This window comes from Lonchura striata, chromosome 20 (genome assembly GCF_050655825.1).
Source record: "Lonchura striata isolate lonStrDom1 chromosome 20, ASM5065582v1, whole genome shotgun sequence".
NCBI lineage: Eukaryota > Metazoa > Chordata > Aves > Passeriformes > Estrildidae > Lonchura > Lonchura striata.
In genome coordinates, this window is record NC_140722.1 from 14,162,501 (window position 1) to 14,180,440 (window position 17,940).

Here is a 17,940-nt window from a genome sequence, read left to right on the forward strand (position 1 = left end):
ATTTTTGAAGCCACCGTTTCTATTGCTTTTTATTACCTTTAGCTATGGTTTATATGACAAGGGGTCAGAGAACAGATGCAGATGCTAAACTGTGTGGCTGAGTAAATGAAGTCAACTTCTGCAGAGAAAAGAAGAAGGAAGTTAGAAGACATGAGTGAATTCACTTTAGTAGCCAAATGAAGTTTTGACTCACTGCTGACTCAAGTAAAATTCCAATTTAATACACCTCTAAAGCATAACCTCTTCTAGATAAAACAACGGTAACCCACTAACCAAATACACTCAGAAGAGAAAGGGAAATTCTGAGTAAGAGTACAAATATGAATCATTATTCTGATAATGTTTTTGTTATTATTTTTGCAGATGAATCCAGAAGCTCTTAGGACTCGATTAGGTTACCACAGCCAATAAAGACGAAAAGCAAGGCAGATACTTTCTGCCTAGACACTATGGTGATGGGCACATTAGAAATGAGGTAGATTACATAGATGAACTAGACAGACACATCTAACTGTCCTCCAGTGCACTCATTTGTTTGACAGCCTGGAAAATGCCAACATTCCTGGGATTAAATGAAAACAGAAAATTGCATTTTCACTGTAAAGTATACATGGAACTTTCCTATGTCAGATTTTCTTTGTTAAAATAAACCAGGGCCCAACCACATCCTCCCAGAGTGACCCAAAGCATAGGAAGATAAATGACATAGTAACCAAGGCACAACCAACTGAGAGCCCTTGGGCTGCTACCCTTGTAGCCAGGTTTTAGTGGAGTGATAATGACCTGCACACACGTTGAGACATTATTTTTTTCCTGAGCTAAACAGCACCAAATATCCTAAACTGCCCATCTTGCATTGCTGTCTCGATACCGTAATTCTTTTATCCATGACTTCCAGCTGCTTTACCTTTATGGGCTGGTCAAACAATTTTTGTTCTTGTGCCGCCTTTTCCCCCACTTTCTTCTTCAAGAGAGCAAAAGTAAATATCTGGGATGTAAAAAATACAGAAGAACAGAGAGTGGAGCGGCTGTCCCCAGAGGCTGCTGGGCCAGGTCTGTCTCTGCGTGGCTCTGCCCCAGCTCCCAGAGCAGCACATGCACGCAGCGACACACGGTTCACACTTGTGCCACATTCCATCCTTTCTCCAGGACGTGTGCTCCATCCGGAGCCTGCTGTGGCAGCCTGGCAGTGCCCGGGCAGGCTGCTGCTCCTGCCCACCATCGCTGCCAGCAGCGCTGGGAGCCCGGGCGGCCGAGCTGAGCCACATCCCAGAGCTGCCGGGCAGAACAGCATCCAGCTCCTTGTGACAGCTTTCCCCACACAACATCACAATCAGCCAAACACACTTGTAATCTACTGCAGCTGGTGTTTCTATAATTGATAGAGATATAAAAGCCCTTTTTGCTAAAGTTGTACTTTTGTATTTTTTTTTTCTTGGGGGAGTTGTGAGAAAGCAGCTACAAAAAGCAAGCTTTAAATCTCAGATAATGTAGCTCCCTTTAGAATCCCAAGCTTAAAGCAAGTAGTTACGAGTTTTAGCAATGCACAAAAAGGGAGCTAAAAACAAACATTTATTTTACTTGACGTAGCAAAACAGTGGATTAAAAAGTTAAATCAATGCGCCATCTGAATGGTTCCTGCTGTAGCTGCAATTTCAAATGAAATAAGAATGTTATAAAAACTCGCCTATATTAGGTACATTTGGAAATGTCTCCTTGTAACTGTTCTTTAAGTGTTCTGTCTATGAGCACTAACAGGTCACTGCACAGGAAATGCAAAAATATGTTACATTTTAATCAGGGCATATAAAACACTGTCTAGAATGTTACATTGCCCTTGGGAATCTGAAGTAAGTAGAGGAACTTTTACAAAGTCCAGGTCACTCTCCCCATTACATCACTGTTTAAAAAAAATATTATTAGGTTACATTACGGAGATGTCATGTATTAGAACTTTCCCAGTTGCAGGATGATGGCTGAGAGATGCTTATTTCCTTAGAGAAACTCGTAATCACTCCCTTGTTCCCCTGCTCATACTTTGTATATTGGAAATAGTACATTTTAACTGAATCAAAATGTTTCCAAATAATTATAAAGAGGGAGGACTAATATAAAAATGAGACTGTTCGTATACTCACAGCAACAACAAATTTCAGCACTTCTACCCTAACACACACGCACAAATTGAAACTTTGCCTGGCTGTACCTCATAGGTGATAAAAAATGAAAGAAGGGACTTTAGCAGACATGTTTGGGAATGATTAAGGTAAAATGTCCCTAATCCAAACAAATGGAAACCCAGATGCTGACGGCATCATAACATTCCTCTGCCTTCCTGCAACTCTTTCTCCACATGATTTACATTTGTTTAACCCAAATCACAAGTTTGTGAAATCTTTAGTAAGTTCACCAAAACAGCAAAAGAGTAATGCAGACATGAGTGTTTTCTAGATTAACAGTCTCAGGATTTTAGTTATTTAATACAAAAATGCTAGAGGTGACACAAACCAGTACAATAACCTGAAGGCAACCTGCTCTGCTGAGCCTGATTCGAGTTTTGTCGCTAACTTTAAGATAGAAAGATCAGATTTATAGGAATAAACTCCCATGGGACAGCAAACAAAATGAAGTAAAATAAAAGAAAAGAAAATAAACTCTGAGTAAAACCGAGTTGAGAGCCCCAGGGGCGCAGGGCAGGTACCCACACAGCGACCCAGAGTCCAGCCCTCCACCATGGGCACGTTGGGGCAGGAGAGGAGCTCTCAGACTAACAAACCTCTTATCTGAACAGATATCTGTGGTTGAAACTCCTGGCAGGACTCTTTGTGTTGTCTCCGAGCTGCTTTTGTACCACAGCTACATCACTGCCCACAGTGCCCACACCCTGTCCGGCCTGACCCCGCCGGCCATGCCACGCCTGGCACCGCCGCTGTCCAACCCTGCTGTCCCACACCCCGACAGCTCCGAAACACACCAAACATATCAAATGCACCATTGCCACATTCTGTGTGGGGTCACCAACCTGCTGCCCGAGCTCTGGCACTCCTGTTGGCTCTGCCACCCACGGGCAGCCCTGCGCCTGCCCGCCATCATCTTCTGGTTCCCGCACCACGAATCGGGATTTTCCTCCTTTCCAGTGGGTTTTACTCCTTTCCTGAGCTGCCTGCACCGTGCCTGTGGCTGAAATCTCACCTCTGCCTTTCAGCTGGCATGGGGGGCGCAGCTCTGGCCAATTTTAAGGGGATTTTTAGACTTTTTCCCCGCAGAAGAAGGTCCCGCCTCACGCGCGCCAGGCCCGGCACAGCCCGGCAGGGTTTGCTCCCCAGCTGGGCTGGATGCATTTCCCACCACATCCTTTCTGTCTGCGGGGTGTGGATGAGCACAGGCTTTGGGAAAGCCAACTGGGAGTCAAACGTGTGGAGCCACACCAGCTCCCACCCAGGCCTGAGCCGGGCAGGAGCTGCCGGACGTGCGCCCGGCACCAGCTCATGGTCACTGTGCTGACCAGGCAATAAAGCCACAATTTTAGCCCTTTTTTGTCTGTGGATATTGGATATTTTAATGCTCTCTACCCCTGCTTGTCCACGTTGTGCCCCCTAAATCTCTCTGCTTCCTCCCTCCAGGCCCGAGCTCCAGCTAAACACAAACAAAAGCTTTTATTCATTCTCCTTCTGCTCAGACCCATGGCTGCCCCTGCAGCCACTGTCCTACTTATCCCCAGCTCAACCATTTTTTAAGGGAATGTAATTGAAAAAGAGAAACCAAGAACAGAGCATGTGTGGTGGGGATGGCACGTTGGAGAATGCTGTGTCACCTTCTAAAAATTCTTTGGCAACAGCAACTTTTAGGCTTTATAAGTCAGACAAATTTGGGTGGATTTTCTCAGGGAAAGCAGAAGATATCTCTGAAAAATGTTCACGTCACTGCCAGAAAGCTCAGTGGTCCCACAGCTTTGAAATAAACCCTGATGAACGTCTTCTAATTTTTTGCCAAATAACATCCTACCCTAAATTACAGGAAGAACGTTTCAAGAAAGAAAACACAGATTTTAATAATGTAAATGGCTGCTTCGAGCAGCTCAGAACTGGAAACATCAGAACCAGTAGAAATCAAACTTCTCAAGAGGAAAGCCCAAACAATCTGGGCTATAAGAACTCTTGAGCCCATAATACAGAAGTTATTTCTGCCGTGCCCTGAGCTATCCAGTGCTCCTGCATCCACACAACACTGCTCTCAAGAACCATGCTGGTTTTCTGTTCTTTTCAAGATTTTTCCTATTTTATTCCGCTTTTTATTATCACACGTCTGAACTTTTACCACATTCAAGGCCTGCCAGGCAAGTGAAGATGCTGAGCCCTAGGTACCAGTCTTGGCTACTTGTCCTGCCCCATCCACTGCACCTTTTCTCTCCAACATGAAAAACCCAGATGGAGAAAGAGCTCATCAGACAAAAACCAAAACAAAAAAACACATCTGTAATTCCAACCACAGAAAAGGCTGATGACTTGTGCTGTCATATTTGAGCTGTTTTTTTTCTCATGCACGAGTAAAACAATAACCAGGCGAGGCTGAAAATCCCAGGTCTGAGTTCCTGGCTCAGTCAGAGCAGCCCTCGGCCATAAATTTCAGCACTGACTTAAAAATTGATAGAAACTCTTTTTAATCATCAAGTATTCAGCTGCTCATTACTGAGATATACTTTAATGATGTGCCTTTAAATTTTGGTCTAATTTTAAAAATACAGTTTCCTCAAATTCCATACCAAATCCAGGCCCTGTAATTTTATCCTGGTGTTTTTTCCTTTCTAAGGTCTGCTTGAAATATGAAATTTAAAAAGTTTGCTCTGCCAGGTGATGTTTTGTTATCTTTTGATGCGAGAAAATATTTAATCCCTTAATTTTTTTTTCCTGCTCTGAATATTAGTTTAATTGTCACAAATAATTAAACTCTTAGGAGTTAGAGACATCTTCAGACATTTTGACAATACATATTAAGAGACACTTTAAGGCAAATCTGCACAGATCGGCTTTTATTTGTTATGCTAAACGATGATGCATCCTGATTGCATTTGTTCCTTATTTGTGTGTGCAACAGGAGACGTACTGTGAATGATCTGTAAGGAATAAAATGACAGTATTTGACAGGCTAGGAAATGTCTGGGCAAGGATACAGGAGAAGGAACCCCGAGAGGGCATTGTTTATGGAGGGGCAATGGGGAGAGACACTCCCTTCAATCTAAGGCAATGAAAGGCGCCAACAACTAAATTACAGTTAATAACAGTAAGAAATAAACATAAATTACATATACAAGGCTCGAGCTCAAGGACTTTGGACCACTAAAAATATATATTATTATATCAATTATCAACGAGAGACGAATTCCCATCCTGGGAATTTGCATACGAACTCTAATGACCTACTATTCAGAAATGGAGGCAAGTATTAATTTCCACATGAAAAGGAGCCATGGGAGAGCCTCCCAAGTCCCCAGCTCTGGAGAAGAAAGCCCTACCTGGTGATTCAGCACCTCTGCTCAAGGGGGTAGCAGGTGGTCTCCCAGGTAAGGCAGATCAACCCTACATTACCTCAGATTTATTTGGAGTTCCTGTCAATATAACGGCTGAAACAACCATTGCTGAGAGGTAATATGGTGTGAAAATAAACATAAACAACCCTTAATGAATCCAGAGGCTATTACCTGCACCATATTTCTTCTACGGGCTATACGTACATCTCCAAACAACATAAAAGTGCCCTTGATCGAGGCCCAATTCCAGTTCACACAAGAGAGGGAACTGAGGCAGGTCCATGGGAATTAGGTGCTAAAGGCTTTTGGAAATTCAGGTCTCTCTTCAGCTGCCCATGTAAGGATTTAGACCCCCTAGGACTGCAAGCTGAGCCTCAAGCTCTATCACCAGAGAATTCCAACCTCCTCGGGCAGTCTGGGTGGAGGAAAATGCATAATGCCTGTTCAGCTGCAATTACACCACGTTTTCCATATTTCTCAGGGCAATGCTTTATAGAAAAAACTTGATTATTCTGTCTAAAACTCTTGCTTAGTCAAGCTCCCTTGGCTTGGTAGGATTAGCAGAGCTCTGCTTTCTCAAACCATGAGCCCTCCCATTTTTGGGAGCTCCTGGCCATGAGCAAAGTGCCCCTTCTACCACCACAGGGAATTGCAGGGGAGGGATGAAAATGCATTTCCACCTTCCCTAGGGTCCCAGCTGGGCTGTTCCCTCTTCCAGAGCCACGGGATGCCTTGAGCTTCCCACCCAGACTTCCCTCCTGGAAATGCTCTGATGATAGAAACGTGGTCTAGTACCTCCAGCAGGGAATTGGGAGCAAATGCTGTTTGACCTTGAGCAAATCAGGTAAAACCTCCTGGGTTCAATTCGCCTTTCTGTACAACCAAGGGAAAATATTCCACATCTCTGGGGTTACTCTGAGGAGTATCAGCAAGGAATCCATGGGAGAAAGGTGCTAAGTGTGAAGAAATATTGCTCCACTGCCTAACAAAGGACACAAATACGAGCAGGATCCACACAGCTAATCAAAAGCACTGGAAAGCTTTTAATTTTTTTAGCATTTAATGCTACAGATGATCAATATAACTACTTTGCTTCTTTCTCCTTTCACGTGTTAATTTAATACTACTTGTACTGTGCTTATGTATGTCATGCCGCGACTGAAAAGCACATAAAAAATAATTTTGGTAGACCAGTACAGCAGCTGGCACAAGGTTATGTTTCTTCGATACAAAACATAAAATCATAAAAGACCCAGCGCTTTCCTGTGAAGTCCACTCACCCTGCAGGAAGCAAATGAGTTCTTCCTATATGTACAAAGAAAATTGCAGACCTTATAAATCGTGCTGGTGATTCGCCGTGCAATTCACACACACAAAAAAAAAATATATGGAAAATTCAGAGTAAAAGCTCTCTATGAAAAATAGAAATTACTTCTGTCCAAGTGCAGGGTGAGTGATAAAATAAGGTTGTTGTCTGCACACACCAAACTGCACCAATGTGCAAATTTTCGTTTCAATCTCCTCTAAGCAGAGTTTCACTAGGAAAAAAAAAAAAAATCTGAGCTATCAAGGTATTCTAGAGAATTTAATTATTTTCATTAAAAACAAGAACTGTAAGCTGCTCCTTTTTTCAATAGAAATTCTGCACCGATTCCACATAAACAGACCCAATATCGCTTCAGCAGAGCTGCTTTGGGAATATGTAACAGCCTTTTTTAAGTTATGAAAGCAATATTGGATGAGATTTACTACAATTTAAGATAAGTGGGTCTTAATTTTATATGAACAGAGAGACTGAAAAAGCAGGCAGGAAGAGTTCCAATTATATTGTGCTGGAATATCAGGCCCTGTGCAAAATTGCCCCTTTTCTGTTTTACATGCATAAAAACAAGCACAACAGGCTTTTCAATTAAATGAGACTTTTGAGAGAGATGCAGGAAGAGCCAGCGAGCTCCTTAAAACTTTATTGCTTTTTATCTTTGTCAGGTAGGGCTGTGAGTTGAAAATGACCTGTTCTTTGCAGCACACAGTCCTTCCTGTGAGCTTTTTCTTCCTGTTTGACCCATCCATTTTAAACATTTCCCAAAATCAGGCTTGATCTGGATTAGTTTTCTCCATATACTCGGTGGCTGTGCTTTTCCACAGCCATCCAGAGCTCAGGATGTTTCCCAGAGTCTCTTTAGCATTGGGAGTAACTTTAATGAGCCTCAGTATCATTAGAGGAAAGCAGTTTACAGAACACAGGGAGAAAAGACACAGAAAGGAATAAGATACAGCTCTAATAGATACAAGCCATGGAGATGAAAGAACGAAGTCAGCATCTCATTTGCATTAATACAATAAAAATACAGCATTAATGTTGCTAGTTGTAAATTTTTTTTCAATAAAGTTCAGCCTGATTATATCTGGGAAAAAAGGTAGGCTGTGCATTCCTGGTAGTATTTATCCTATAAAGAGCAGTTTCTGCCTATTAACTTTCTACATTTAATTGCCACTAAAAGCAATCTCCAGGAAACTTCAATTGAAAGTCACTCCTCAAGAACCGATGGTCTGAGCTCTCAGAACTGCTTTGTTTATGGCAATACAAAGCCAGAGCTCCAATTCACACAGCTCCACTCCATCATTATGTTCAGTATTTTGTTTACTGATACTATGTGTGTGTATGTCTATAATTACACACCCAGGCACACACACACCAGTTCATCACCAGAATCAGGCAAAAGCAATACTGGCAACCTTGTTTATACAAAAAGCACAAAGCACAACCTCAAAAATCATGAGACTGGCTGAAAATGATGGGAAGTTAAAAACAGTCACTTTGAAAATCAAGGCATTTTTCTTCTGCCTAAGAACTTCCAGCCTGCTTGTTTTCGAGTTCCTCTCCAGGGCGAGCAGTTTGAAATAAATTTCCTTTTAAAATGCATATTGGACACTTGCATAATGATCATCAAACTCCAGGAGCTGGAGGTTTGAAGAAAATAAACCCTAACAAAGGACTTTCAGGGGACACCACTCCTAACAGCACAGTTCCAACATCTGGGTGAAGATTGGTGCAATAATCAAAAACTGCTCTGAACAACCCAGCTCTCCAGGTGCATCCCTCTCCCAGACAGGCACTTTTCTCCCCTCCTTGCAGGGAGCATACCTTGCAGGTATGGATGTGTGCATGACTGAAAAGAATTCATTTCTCAGACGTTTAGGACTGTTTGTTCTATCTAACTGTGGAATTTTACCAATACTTGGGACCATCAGGCACTGCACGTTAGAAACTCTGTATTTTTCACAATCAGATCTTGTCATTTTGAAGCTATTGTTGTGCCTTTCTTTTTCCTAGGGCAAAGGGGGAAAACATTTCTTTTAGGGAAACAAAGATTCTCTTCATTTTTCTAAATGAAACACTTAATGCAACAATTAGATCAGAAGACCAGTTTTTCCACTTCTTTTTTTTTGCCTGAGAAAGCTCAGAAGGTAATGGATGAAAAGCCAGCAACAGTTGAAGAGGGATGTGTAAATCTAATGGGAAACACTGTGCTTCTGTGATGCTTTTCTCCTTGAAACCTTAAAAAATACACGGTTTGCTGTCAAGGTATTTCTGAGTTGCAGAAGCCGTTATTATAACAGGGTAAAAATTACTCTGTGCCAACAGCCTCAAGTGAGAAGCCACCTTAATGAGAAATAACTGCTTTTAGCCCCTGAAAGCACATGGAACTTTCAGGCTTTGGATTTGCAACCCATTCTCAGGCATTTTCTTGAGAGCTGCCACCCCTGTGCACAACATGCCTTAAAAAAAGGTTTTTTCAAAAGCCCATCTCACCTCCTGGTACCCAGAACCAGAGCTCAGTAATTAACTCAGAGCATGGAAATGTGACTGGGGAGGGAAGTTGGCTGAGCAAGCAGAATATCTCAGTCATCCAGCCTTCAGGAAAGAATAGCTTGCAAGCGTTAGAAAGAGGTTCCAAGCAGAACTGTCCCTGGATTTAAAGCTTAATGGAAGAATCTGGTCCCTCTTTAGAGGCAGAATGCTTCTCCAGGAACATATATATGGAATTTTGTAGCTGAATGCCCAGCCTTACACAGACAGTCCTTCCACAGGCCAGTCACCCACTGGAGCAAAGTGCTGAGTATGAGCTGCTGAACTGGGCCCACTCTCATGTAAATGATTGTAATTAAATAGGTAATGAAAAATCCCTGCTCTTGCATGAATGAAATGGAAGATTTCAGCTCCGAGTGTAATGTGGTTCCACTTGGCTCCTGTATCAGATTGGGAGACAAATGAAAATGTCTCTCTGCTTGCGTGAGCATGCTTTGGAGGTAAAACTTCACAAATATTTTTATTTTGCAGAGAAGAGGGAAAACAAAGGCTTATTCTGGCAGCAAAGTGTGTAGGATCCCACCTTTTTAAGGCAGAATGTCACACACACATCTCAACCCGAGAAGCATTAAACAGAATTTGAATAATTTTACTTTGCCTTTGCTAATAATACATCATCCAGTGGAAGAACCAAGCCTTATTCTCCCCTCCACCAACTGACATGATATTTTTTTTACATTTGAGCTCTTAAGATCTGCACAATAGCTTAACACAATAAGTGTTTAGCCTCTGGTTCCAACTGTAATTGATAGAGTACAGTTCCATTCCCTCTGCTGCTGCTAAGTTGGGAATTGCAGCCACAGCAACTGACAGCTTTTTTTTCCCTGCGAGTCTGGAGTTGCTCTCCGGGAGTGATGTCCTCATCGGGATGGGAAGGGAAATGATGGCAGAAAAGCTCACCCTGGCCCTGAGCTACCGAGGGACTCCAGGGCCCTCTGCCAGGGGAAACAGCTCCTTCAGGTGGGTGCTGAGAATGGGAGCAAAAACCAGGAGGAGAAAGCTCGGGGAGGAAATTTCCAAAATCCTGCCGGTCTGGAGAAAATGGGCTTCGCAGAGAGCACGGAAGAGGGAGAGCAGTTCTGCACTAGAATTTCTGACAATGGACACGCTTTCAAAAGTGCTGTAAAATTGTGTCATTTGCTGATGGGAATGGCTTCTGTCTCCCAGCCACAGGGGCTGAACTCTGGGTGTGCCCTGCTCTTCAGACAGTGGGGAGATACCGGGCTTGGGTAAATGAGAGGAAAATTGAAATAGGGAAATAGGCACTCAAATGAATTTAATTTCAAATTGTCCCGTTCAGGCCTGAGTTCTGACACGGGGAAAAAAATCCTGAGCATCTTTGGGCTTAGGAGCCGACTGCAGAATTTAACACAGATGGAGCCTAATTTTGGTGCCTCTTTAGTTGCAAAAGTACCTATTTTTGAATATATTTAATTAACCGGGATTTAAAGGCTCCTCTTGTTTGTGAACACCTTGGCCTTTTTGTCATCTGTCAGCATCGTGATGTGCACTGTAAGTGAAGGGTTCTGAGGCATGAACTGTTTAGGTGGTTTTGATGTGCAGTTGCTTTTCTGGAGGATGTTGAAACAAAACAGTGCTGCCATTTCTACACTTTCATTCAGCACTGCTTCCTTGGAATCTGCTGCCATTGCCCCTGTTATAAAGGATACAAACAATCCGGCAACAGCCACAGTGCTCCTGGTTACATTTATAGAGATATCTTGCTGCTTTTTGCCACAGAAATACAGGGAGCAAGCCTTGCTGGTTATTTACTCTGCTCTCTGCACAAGCATATTTTCACATTCTAAATACAATTCTGGTTTAAATAACCTTTCCCACTAAGGTGCACACTGCAGCTTTAAAGAACTCCCTGCTCACCATCTTCTGCTTGCTGCTCTATGAGGACTCTTCCAAAAACAAACCCGTGTTATTCTACAGCTCCAATAAACAGAATAAATGTGCCTGAGACCTGCTTCTGCTGTACTTCTCCCCAGCTTTGGCTGTTAGCTAGTCTGTAGGAGCTGAGAGAGAAAGAAAAGAAGAAATATAAAATTTCACCCGCAAAGGGCGTTAAGTCCAGATTCCTCTTTGCAGGCTTTAAAAAAGCAAACTACCAATTCATGATCACAAAATAAAATATGCACATTTAAACAAGCTGCAGGGGAAAGGAGAGTTTAATCCAGTGAAATTGTGTTTGAAAGCTATTTCATACCCCTAGGAATAAAATCTGAATAGCAATTCTGCTTTGCTTCCACGCTTTTTCCACCCTCCTGTTAATATATTACCATTTGTTATGGAATCGTTGTGAGACTTTTGCCCCAGACGTGGCTGCATTTTGCTGAGGGATGAAGGACTTTGTGGGCCTGAGCCTCCTCTTGCTCCCAGGAGCAGCCAGAACTCAGTGGTGCTCCGAGGAAGCGATGCTGGATTTGCACCTGAGCGGGGAAGAATCAGGCCCCGTCCTTTGTGCTCCCTTGGGGTGGGAGCCCCAGCGCAAAGGGGCTGATTTTGGCAGGCACAGGTCCCATCCTAAAGCAGGCTCTGCTGGAAAGAGCTGCAACTCTCTGCCTCAAGAACCATCGACTCGGAAGTGATGCTCTCAAAAAGCAAAGGATGATTCAGAAAAGATTCGGCCCTGCAAAGATCAAAATGCGTCCGACGTCGTTTGGGTGTTGATGTGAAATAAAGTGGCTCTAAAAGTGGAATCGGAGAGCAGAGATCCCCATCATCACGCATAAATAGTGCCCCATTTATCCAATTACACTCCCTTGTTTCATTACAATTCTCTGGAATATATTTCTTAGGAATACAAGGCTTAAAATTAATAATAGAAAAGGACAAAATTGCCACGTATATTTCTCTAGATAGATTTTCATCTAGCAGCAGGACCTCACTTCTGATTCACTCGCTGGTTCTCTCTAACCTTTACATTATTCATTAATCAAACTCGAAACCTGCTTTCAAAGTCAGTGCATGGCAGTAATTATTTACAGTTGTGCATAGTATTTAATTTTAAGCAATGACAAAAGCAGGCATGTCCAGAATCATAAGGCTTATCATTTTTCTTCCCTTGGAGGTGAACTATCTGAAGAAACTAAAAGTTGCAAACTTCTCTCCAATATCTCTGCTGCCATCAAGACAAAATGCAGTGCAACTGATACCTTTGAACTTGTACAACTAAAAATAAATAAAAAGTAAAAATTAAGTAATATATAATATATTAACTCCTTTAAATAAAAGGACTAAGGAGCTTTGCTATCAGCCTTGATGAGAGATGCATTTCTTATTGCACAGTCTGTCTCCTGTCACTTTGAGATATTTTTCACCATACAAAACAGAACCTCAGTATTATCCCTGAAAATGAAAGTCAGTTTTAAGAACTATATACAACAGGCACATCTGCTCTTTGAAACTCCCCCCTACCCCCCACAAACAGACAAATACAACTTCAAAGCAGGAGAACTATTGCAAATGTATAAACCTACTTCAAATAGTTCTGCTGGCTGAAACTGGACTGCATTTGCAGGATTTTGCTCACCTGAAACAACATTGATCTGAGGAGAAATCTAATCAAAGAAATGCACCACTGAAGAGCAGGGCACGTTTTATAATGAGAACAAGAAAGGAGAGATCTAATTGTGGTCATACGAGTTTCTCCCTTGTCATTAAGATCTTAAAAATGCTGTAGGATCCTGGATAAAAACATCTCTTACTGTATCTCAGCAGGGAAATCCCGGGAAACAACAGCACGGGCTTTGCTCGAAAAAATTTACTTACTGTATCCTATGCTTCTAAAAAAGAACACCGTGCCCCTGCCACGAAAAGGTACTACACACATTCCAAGTGAAAATTCTACTTCGAAACCCAAATAAAATGAAGCTTCGCGTTCCTGACAGAGAGAAAAAAGGAGCAGTTCTAGCACTGTCACTGTGCCGATCAGCATCCATGAAAAAACAGCTATTTATTTATCCTGCAAGTGGAAAATGTGAATGCCTTATTCAGATCAAACCTCTTGGTGAAGAAAATAATAATAATAGCGACTCTGACAGCAGAGGCCTCCCGAATACATACATACATAGATATTTATATTTATATATTTATATAAATATGTGTATTTCTAGCAGGACTGTTATTTATGGCGATCACCATACATTTGGGATCTTAGCCTGCCAGGAATCCCAGCCTGCATAGGTACATTCCCTGGGCACGTCCCAAAAGCTTCTGCCTGCAGCCCATTGTCCTGCACCCGAGGAAATGCAGCCAAAGCTGAGAGTTGATAAAAGTTCTGTGTGTCCCAGTTTCTCTGGGCTGACATTTCCCCCTGCGTGGATCCCGAGCACTACTTCACAAAGTTTATTCAAGTGTGCCACTAAACTTGCCCATACCTTTTGTCCCACATTTGCTATGCTACACCCAGGAAATCTTCACCCAGGGCGAGGGGAAAATTTTGAAGTAAAGACATCAAATATGAGTTTTCTTTAAAGAACTAATCCAAGGAAGGACACAAAGGGAAAAAAAGAAGGGAAAAACCCGCCTACATTAAAAGCCAAACAAGATAATAATTGTGCATGTCTGGCTAAGAGAATCTAGAGGGCAAGCCTTACGTCATTGGCACTTGGGTTACCATGGTGAGTGATTTATTGATATATATCAAGAATGAATAGATCAAAGGCAGCAAGATGACAGGTGATCAATCAAATGTCAAATCAAAGCTGGCAATCAACTGGAAAGCTGATTTTTCAGTGGGTGGGTCTGGCAGAAGAAAAATGAACTTCCATATTGCGCTTCCCAGAAACAAAACCCCACCACACTATTAAAAAAAAAAAAAAATAAAAAGCAATTAAGGAGCCTGAAAGAAAACTCTTTGAAAAGATTTACTATACAGACCCACTCGTCTGTTTCTTTTTCTTGGCCCCCAAAAGAAAAAGAACACCCTACAATGACAAACAAAACACTTCCAAAGTTGCAAACTATTTTCTTCTGTTAAAAAAAAATTAATAAATTGCAAAACCACTTGGCATATGCAAATATATAAACTCGGCTACGAAACAAAAGAAGGATTTGATTTGAAAACGTGGATTGTCTCCTAACAGTCAGAACGTTTCATTTTATTTCCTGTTGTAATTTTCACCACGGATGATCAAAGGCTGAACTTCCCCACCGGGTTCATCAGCAGAGAGAGTCCCTGTACTATTTCAGGCACACAGAGCGCTCTCTCTCACACACCCGGCCAGAACTGCCACCAGAAATACGGCGAAATAAAAGATTAAACACCCCGACCCACTTCGCGAAACGCGCGGATCCAAAGCGAAAGCCAGCGGGAGGGGGGACAACCAGAAAGGAGGGGGAAAAAAAAAAAATCTATCCTAAAGCGAAAAGCGAAGGGAAAGCTGAGTGCTTTCGGTTGGGGCAGGGGGAGAAGGGGAGCCGGGGAAGAAAGTTGGGGGGAAAAGTTTGGGCCGGGCAGCGGCGGCGGCGAGCCGCGGGCAGCGGCGGAGGGCGAGCGGACAGCCCGGGCGCAGCAAACCCCGGCAGTAAGCAGCGAAACTGGCTCACAGACTTACGGAGGGAAAGGGAGGGGGATGGGGGATAAATAAATAAAGATCCAGCCCGGAAAAGCAAGGGTGACCCTAAATAATAATAAAGATGGGGGGTAGGAGTGGAAGGAGTGGAGAGACAGAGGCTGTGTAAGTGGATGGCTTCTCCTTACCTGCAGCCCGTTTGGGTGCTTGCTGTTTCCTCCTTGGCATCGCTCTACTTTCTCCAATCTCACTTCTGTCCCCAGATCCGAGAGCCCTGAGACGCTCCTGAGCCGTGTTCCTCTGCCTCTCAGCTGCTTCCCCAGCACCCCCCTCAAGCCTCCCCTGCCCCCCTCCTTTCCACTTCACTGATAGGAACCTGTTTGGTTTTTATTTTATTTTAGAGATCTAGGTTTCTTTCTTTCTCTCTCTCTCTCTCTTTTTCTTTTTTTTTTTTTTTTTTTTTTGGTTGGCTTTTTTTTTTTTTTTTTTTTTTTTAACTGTTGCAACACTTGCTTTGCTTTGATTCAAACATCCAAGCTCAGGAGCAAATGAAAAGGCGCCCACAGTGCCAGAGAACGGTAATAAATAAATAACAAAATAGATCTGTATATATTAAAAAGGCAGCTCTGGAGAGACTGTGGGGCTGGCTGCTTCCTCCCTTCCCTGTCCTGTCCTCCTCCTCCTCCTCCTCCTCGCAGAGCCGTATGGCGGAGCGGTGTGCGCGGTGTGTGTGTGTGTGTGTGCGTGCGTGTGTGTGCGCGGAGCGGCGCAGGTTCCGTGCTGTCAGATGCCAGGCACTGAGTGATATGGGAGAGGACAGGGGAGGCTCGGCACGGGAGGAAACGCGCGATCCGCGCACACACGCGCGCACACGCGCGGGCACACGCGCGCACCGCACACACACACACGCGCGCACACACACACGCGCACGCACACACACACACACACACACACACACACGCACACACACACAGGCAGGGCGAGGCGATGCCAGCGAGCATCGATGCGCCCGGAGAACTGAACATTAACAAACTCCTCCTCCGCCGCCCGATGACAGGAGGAAATTTACTCCGCGCAGCCGGGCGGCAGAGCCGCGCGTTAAAGAGACAGGGCGCCAGCGCCGGCCCCCGCGGGGACACCGCTCCCCACGCGGGGACACCGCTCCCCACGCGGGGACACCGCTCCCCACGCGGGGACACCGCTCCCCACGCGGGGACACCCCCTCCTCACACCGCTCCCCACGCGGGGACACCGCTCCCCACGCGGGGACACCCCCTCCTCACACCGCTCCCCACGCGGGGACACCGCTCCCCACGCGGGGACACCCCCTCCTCACACCCCATCCCCTCGCAGGGACACCCCCTCCTCACACCCCATCCCCACGCGGGGACACCCCCTCCTCACACCCCATCCCCTCGCAGGGACACCCCCTCCTCACACCCCATCCCCTCGCAGGGACACCCCCTCCTCACACCCCATCCCCACGCAGGGACATCCCTTCTCCAATCTCCCTACCCACGCCGGGACACCGCCTCTCCAAACCCCTTCCCCACGCGGGGACACCCCCCATACGGTGCCACCCCCCGATCGGGAGCACCATCCCCTCCATATGCGGGACCTTTCCCCGCACACGCGGGACCACCCCCGCTGCGGGGCCGTCCTCTCCCCACGCGGGACCACCCGCACAGCCCCACCGCAGGCGGGACCAGCCCCGGCCCCGCAGGATGCGCTTCCCAAGGGAGGGCGCTGCGGGCAGGCGGGGCGGCAGCGCCCTCCGTGCGATCCACCCGCGACAGGCGGCTCCGGGGGAAAGGAGGGCTTTGCAGCAAGGATCCCCGTGGGCAGCCGGCCGCAATCCTGCCCTGGGCTGCCCGGTGGGCACCGGGTGCTCCTCAGGTGTGCCCGGGGCTGGGACCGGGGCTGGGGACCGGGGGATGCTCCCTCAGGTGTGCCCAGGGCTAGGGACAGGGGCTGGGGACCGGGGGATGCTCCCTCAGGTGTGCCCAGGGCTAGGGACAGGGGCTAGGGACAGGGGATGCTCCCTCAGGTGTGCCCGGGGCTGGGACCGGGGCTGGGGACCGGGGGATGCTCCCTCAGGTGTGCCCGGGGCTGGGACCGGGGCTGGGGACCGGGGGATGCTCCCTCAGGTGTGCCCAGGGCTAGGGACAGGGGATGCTCCCTCAGGTGTTCCCTCCTGTCCCACCATGGCCGGTGACCATGTCCCTTCCGTCCCTTCCGTGCCCAGGGTGTCTCTCTGCACCCTGAGGTATCCCGGGTTGGACATGGAAGTTCGGTGAAGTTCAGGTGAAACCCCTCTGCTCCCCGAATTTCCCCTGGCACCTGGATTTAGGGAGAGTCAGGTTCATCCATCAGGTGCTGCTGCAGCCTCATGGGAGCCCAAATCTGTGTCCCCTCCAGCCAGCAGAGTTTGTCACTGTTTCAGAGCCCCACCAAAGTGTCAGGCCCAGGAGGGGCAGGTGGCACTGGAGCTTTGAACAGTGGTGGGCCTGAAGAGACAAATTCCTCTGCCCCATTTACTCTTTCAGCCTTAAGTTGGGGTCTTTTCCTCTAGCTGCTGTGAATATCTCTAGGGTTTAATGTGATTTGTGCTGGAAAGGATACACTAATTTCTATTTATTCAACTAGAATTTGTGTAAGACCTTCTAAAAGTGGCTTTTCTGATACTCCGTATCTTAAACCAAGAGGTTGCTGTCGAACTGAGTTTTTACCTTTTTTTTTTTTTTTCTGTTTTGGCATTTGACTCTTTCTAATGAAACTGTTGGGTTTAACAGGAATAATTTGCATCCGTCTCAAATATAATCTGTTACAAAGCACTAGCAAGAGCCAGTGTGTTGTAGCCGCTGTCACTGGGGCATCTGCAAGGCACAGGCCTGCAGCCCCCAGGTGACATCTGTGTCTAGCAGCCCAACACCAGACTGTGTTTGTGAAAGTGCCCCCCTAACTGGTGTCACTGAAATTATTTGATAGCCCTCCCTGTACGAACTCCGGCAATTTTTGTA

The 17,940-nt window shown here is 45.5% G+C and overlaps 1 protein-coding gene and 1 long non-coding RNA gene across 3 annotated transcripts in view; both read right to left on the minus strand.

Annotated features, from left to right (window-relative positions):
• The window catches only part of LOC146765745 (uncharacterized), a 95,378-nt gene extending 80,276 nt beyond the window's left edge, over positions 1-15,102 (minus strand). Inside the window, exons 1-2 of the long non-coding RNA XR_014949711.1 lie at positions 5,581-15,102; positions 1-5,512 (exon numbers count right to left, since the gene is read on the minus strand). The exon at positions 1-5,512 is cut by the window's left edge and continues 80,276 nt beyond it. This is a non-coding gene — a long non-coding RNA (uncharacterized LOC146765745). The remainder of the gene's footprint in view (positions 5,513-5,580) is intronic.
• TSHZ2 (teashirt zinc finger homeobox 2) overlaps positions 1-15,860 on the minus strand; it is a 218,767-nt gene extending 202,907 nt beyond the window's left edge. Inside the window, exon 1 of one of the 2 annotated variants that reach the window (XM_085558306.1) lies at positions 15,109-15,859. In XM_085558306.1, coding sequence (XP_085414432.1) covers positions 15,109-15,148 — 40 coding nt within the window. In that variant the 5' untranslated portion in view covers positions 15,149-15,859. Of the gene's footprint in view, positions 1-15,108 lie in introns of both variants that reach the window. The other variant, XM_085558307.1, reaches the window with a different exon arrangement.
• Positions 15,861-17,940: the final 2,080 nt, after the last annotated feature.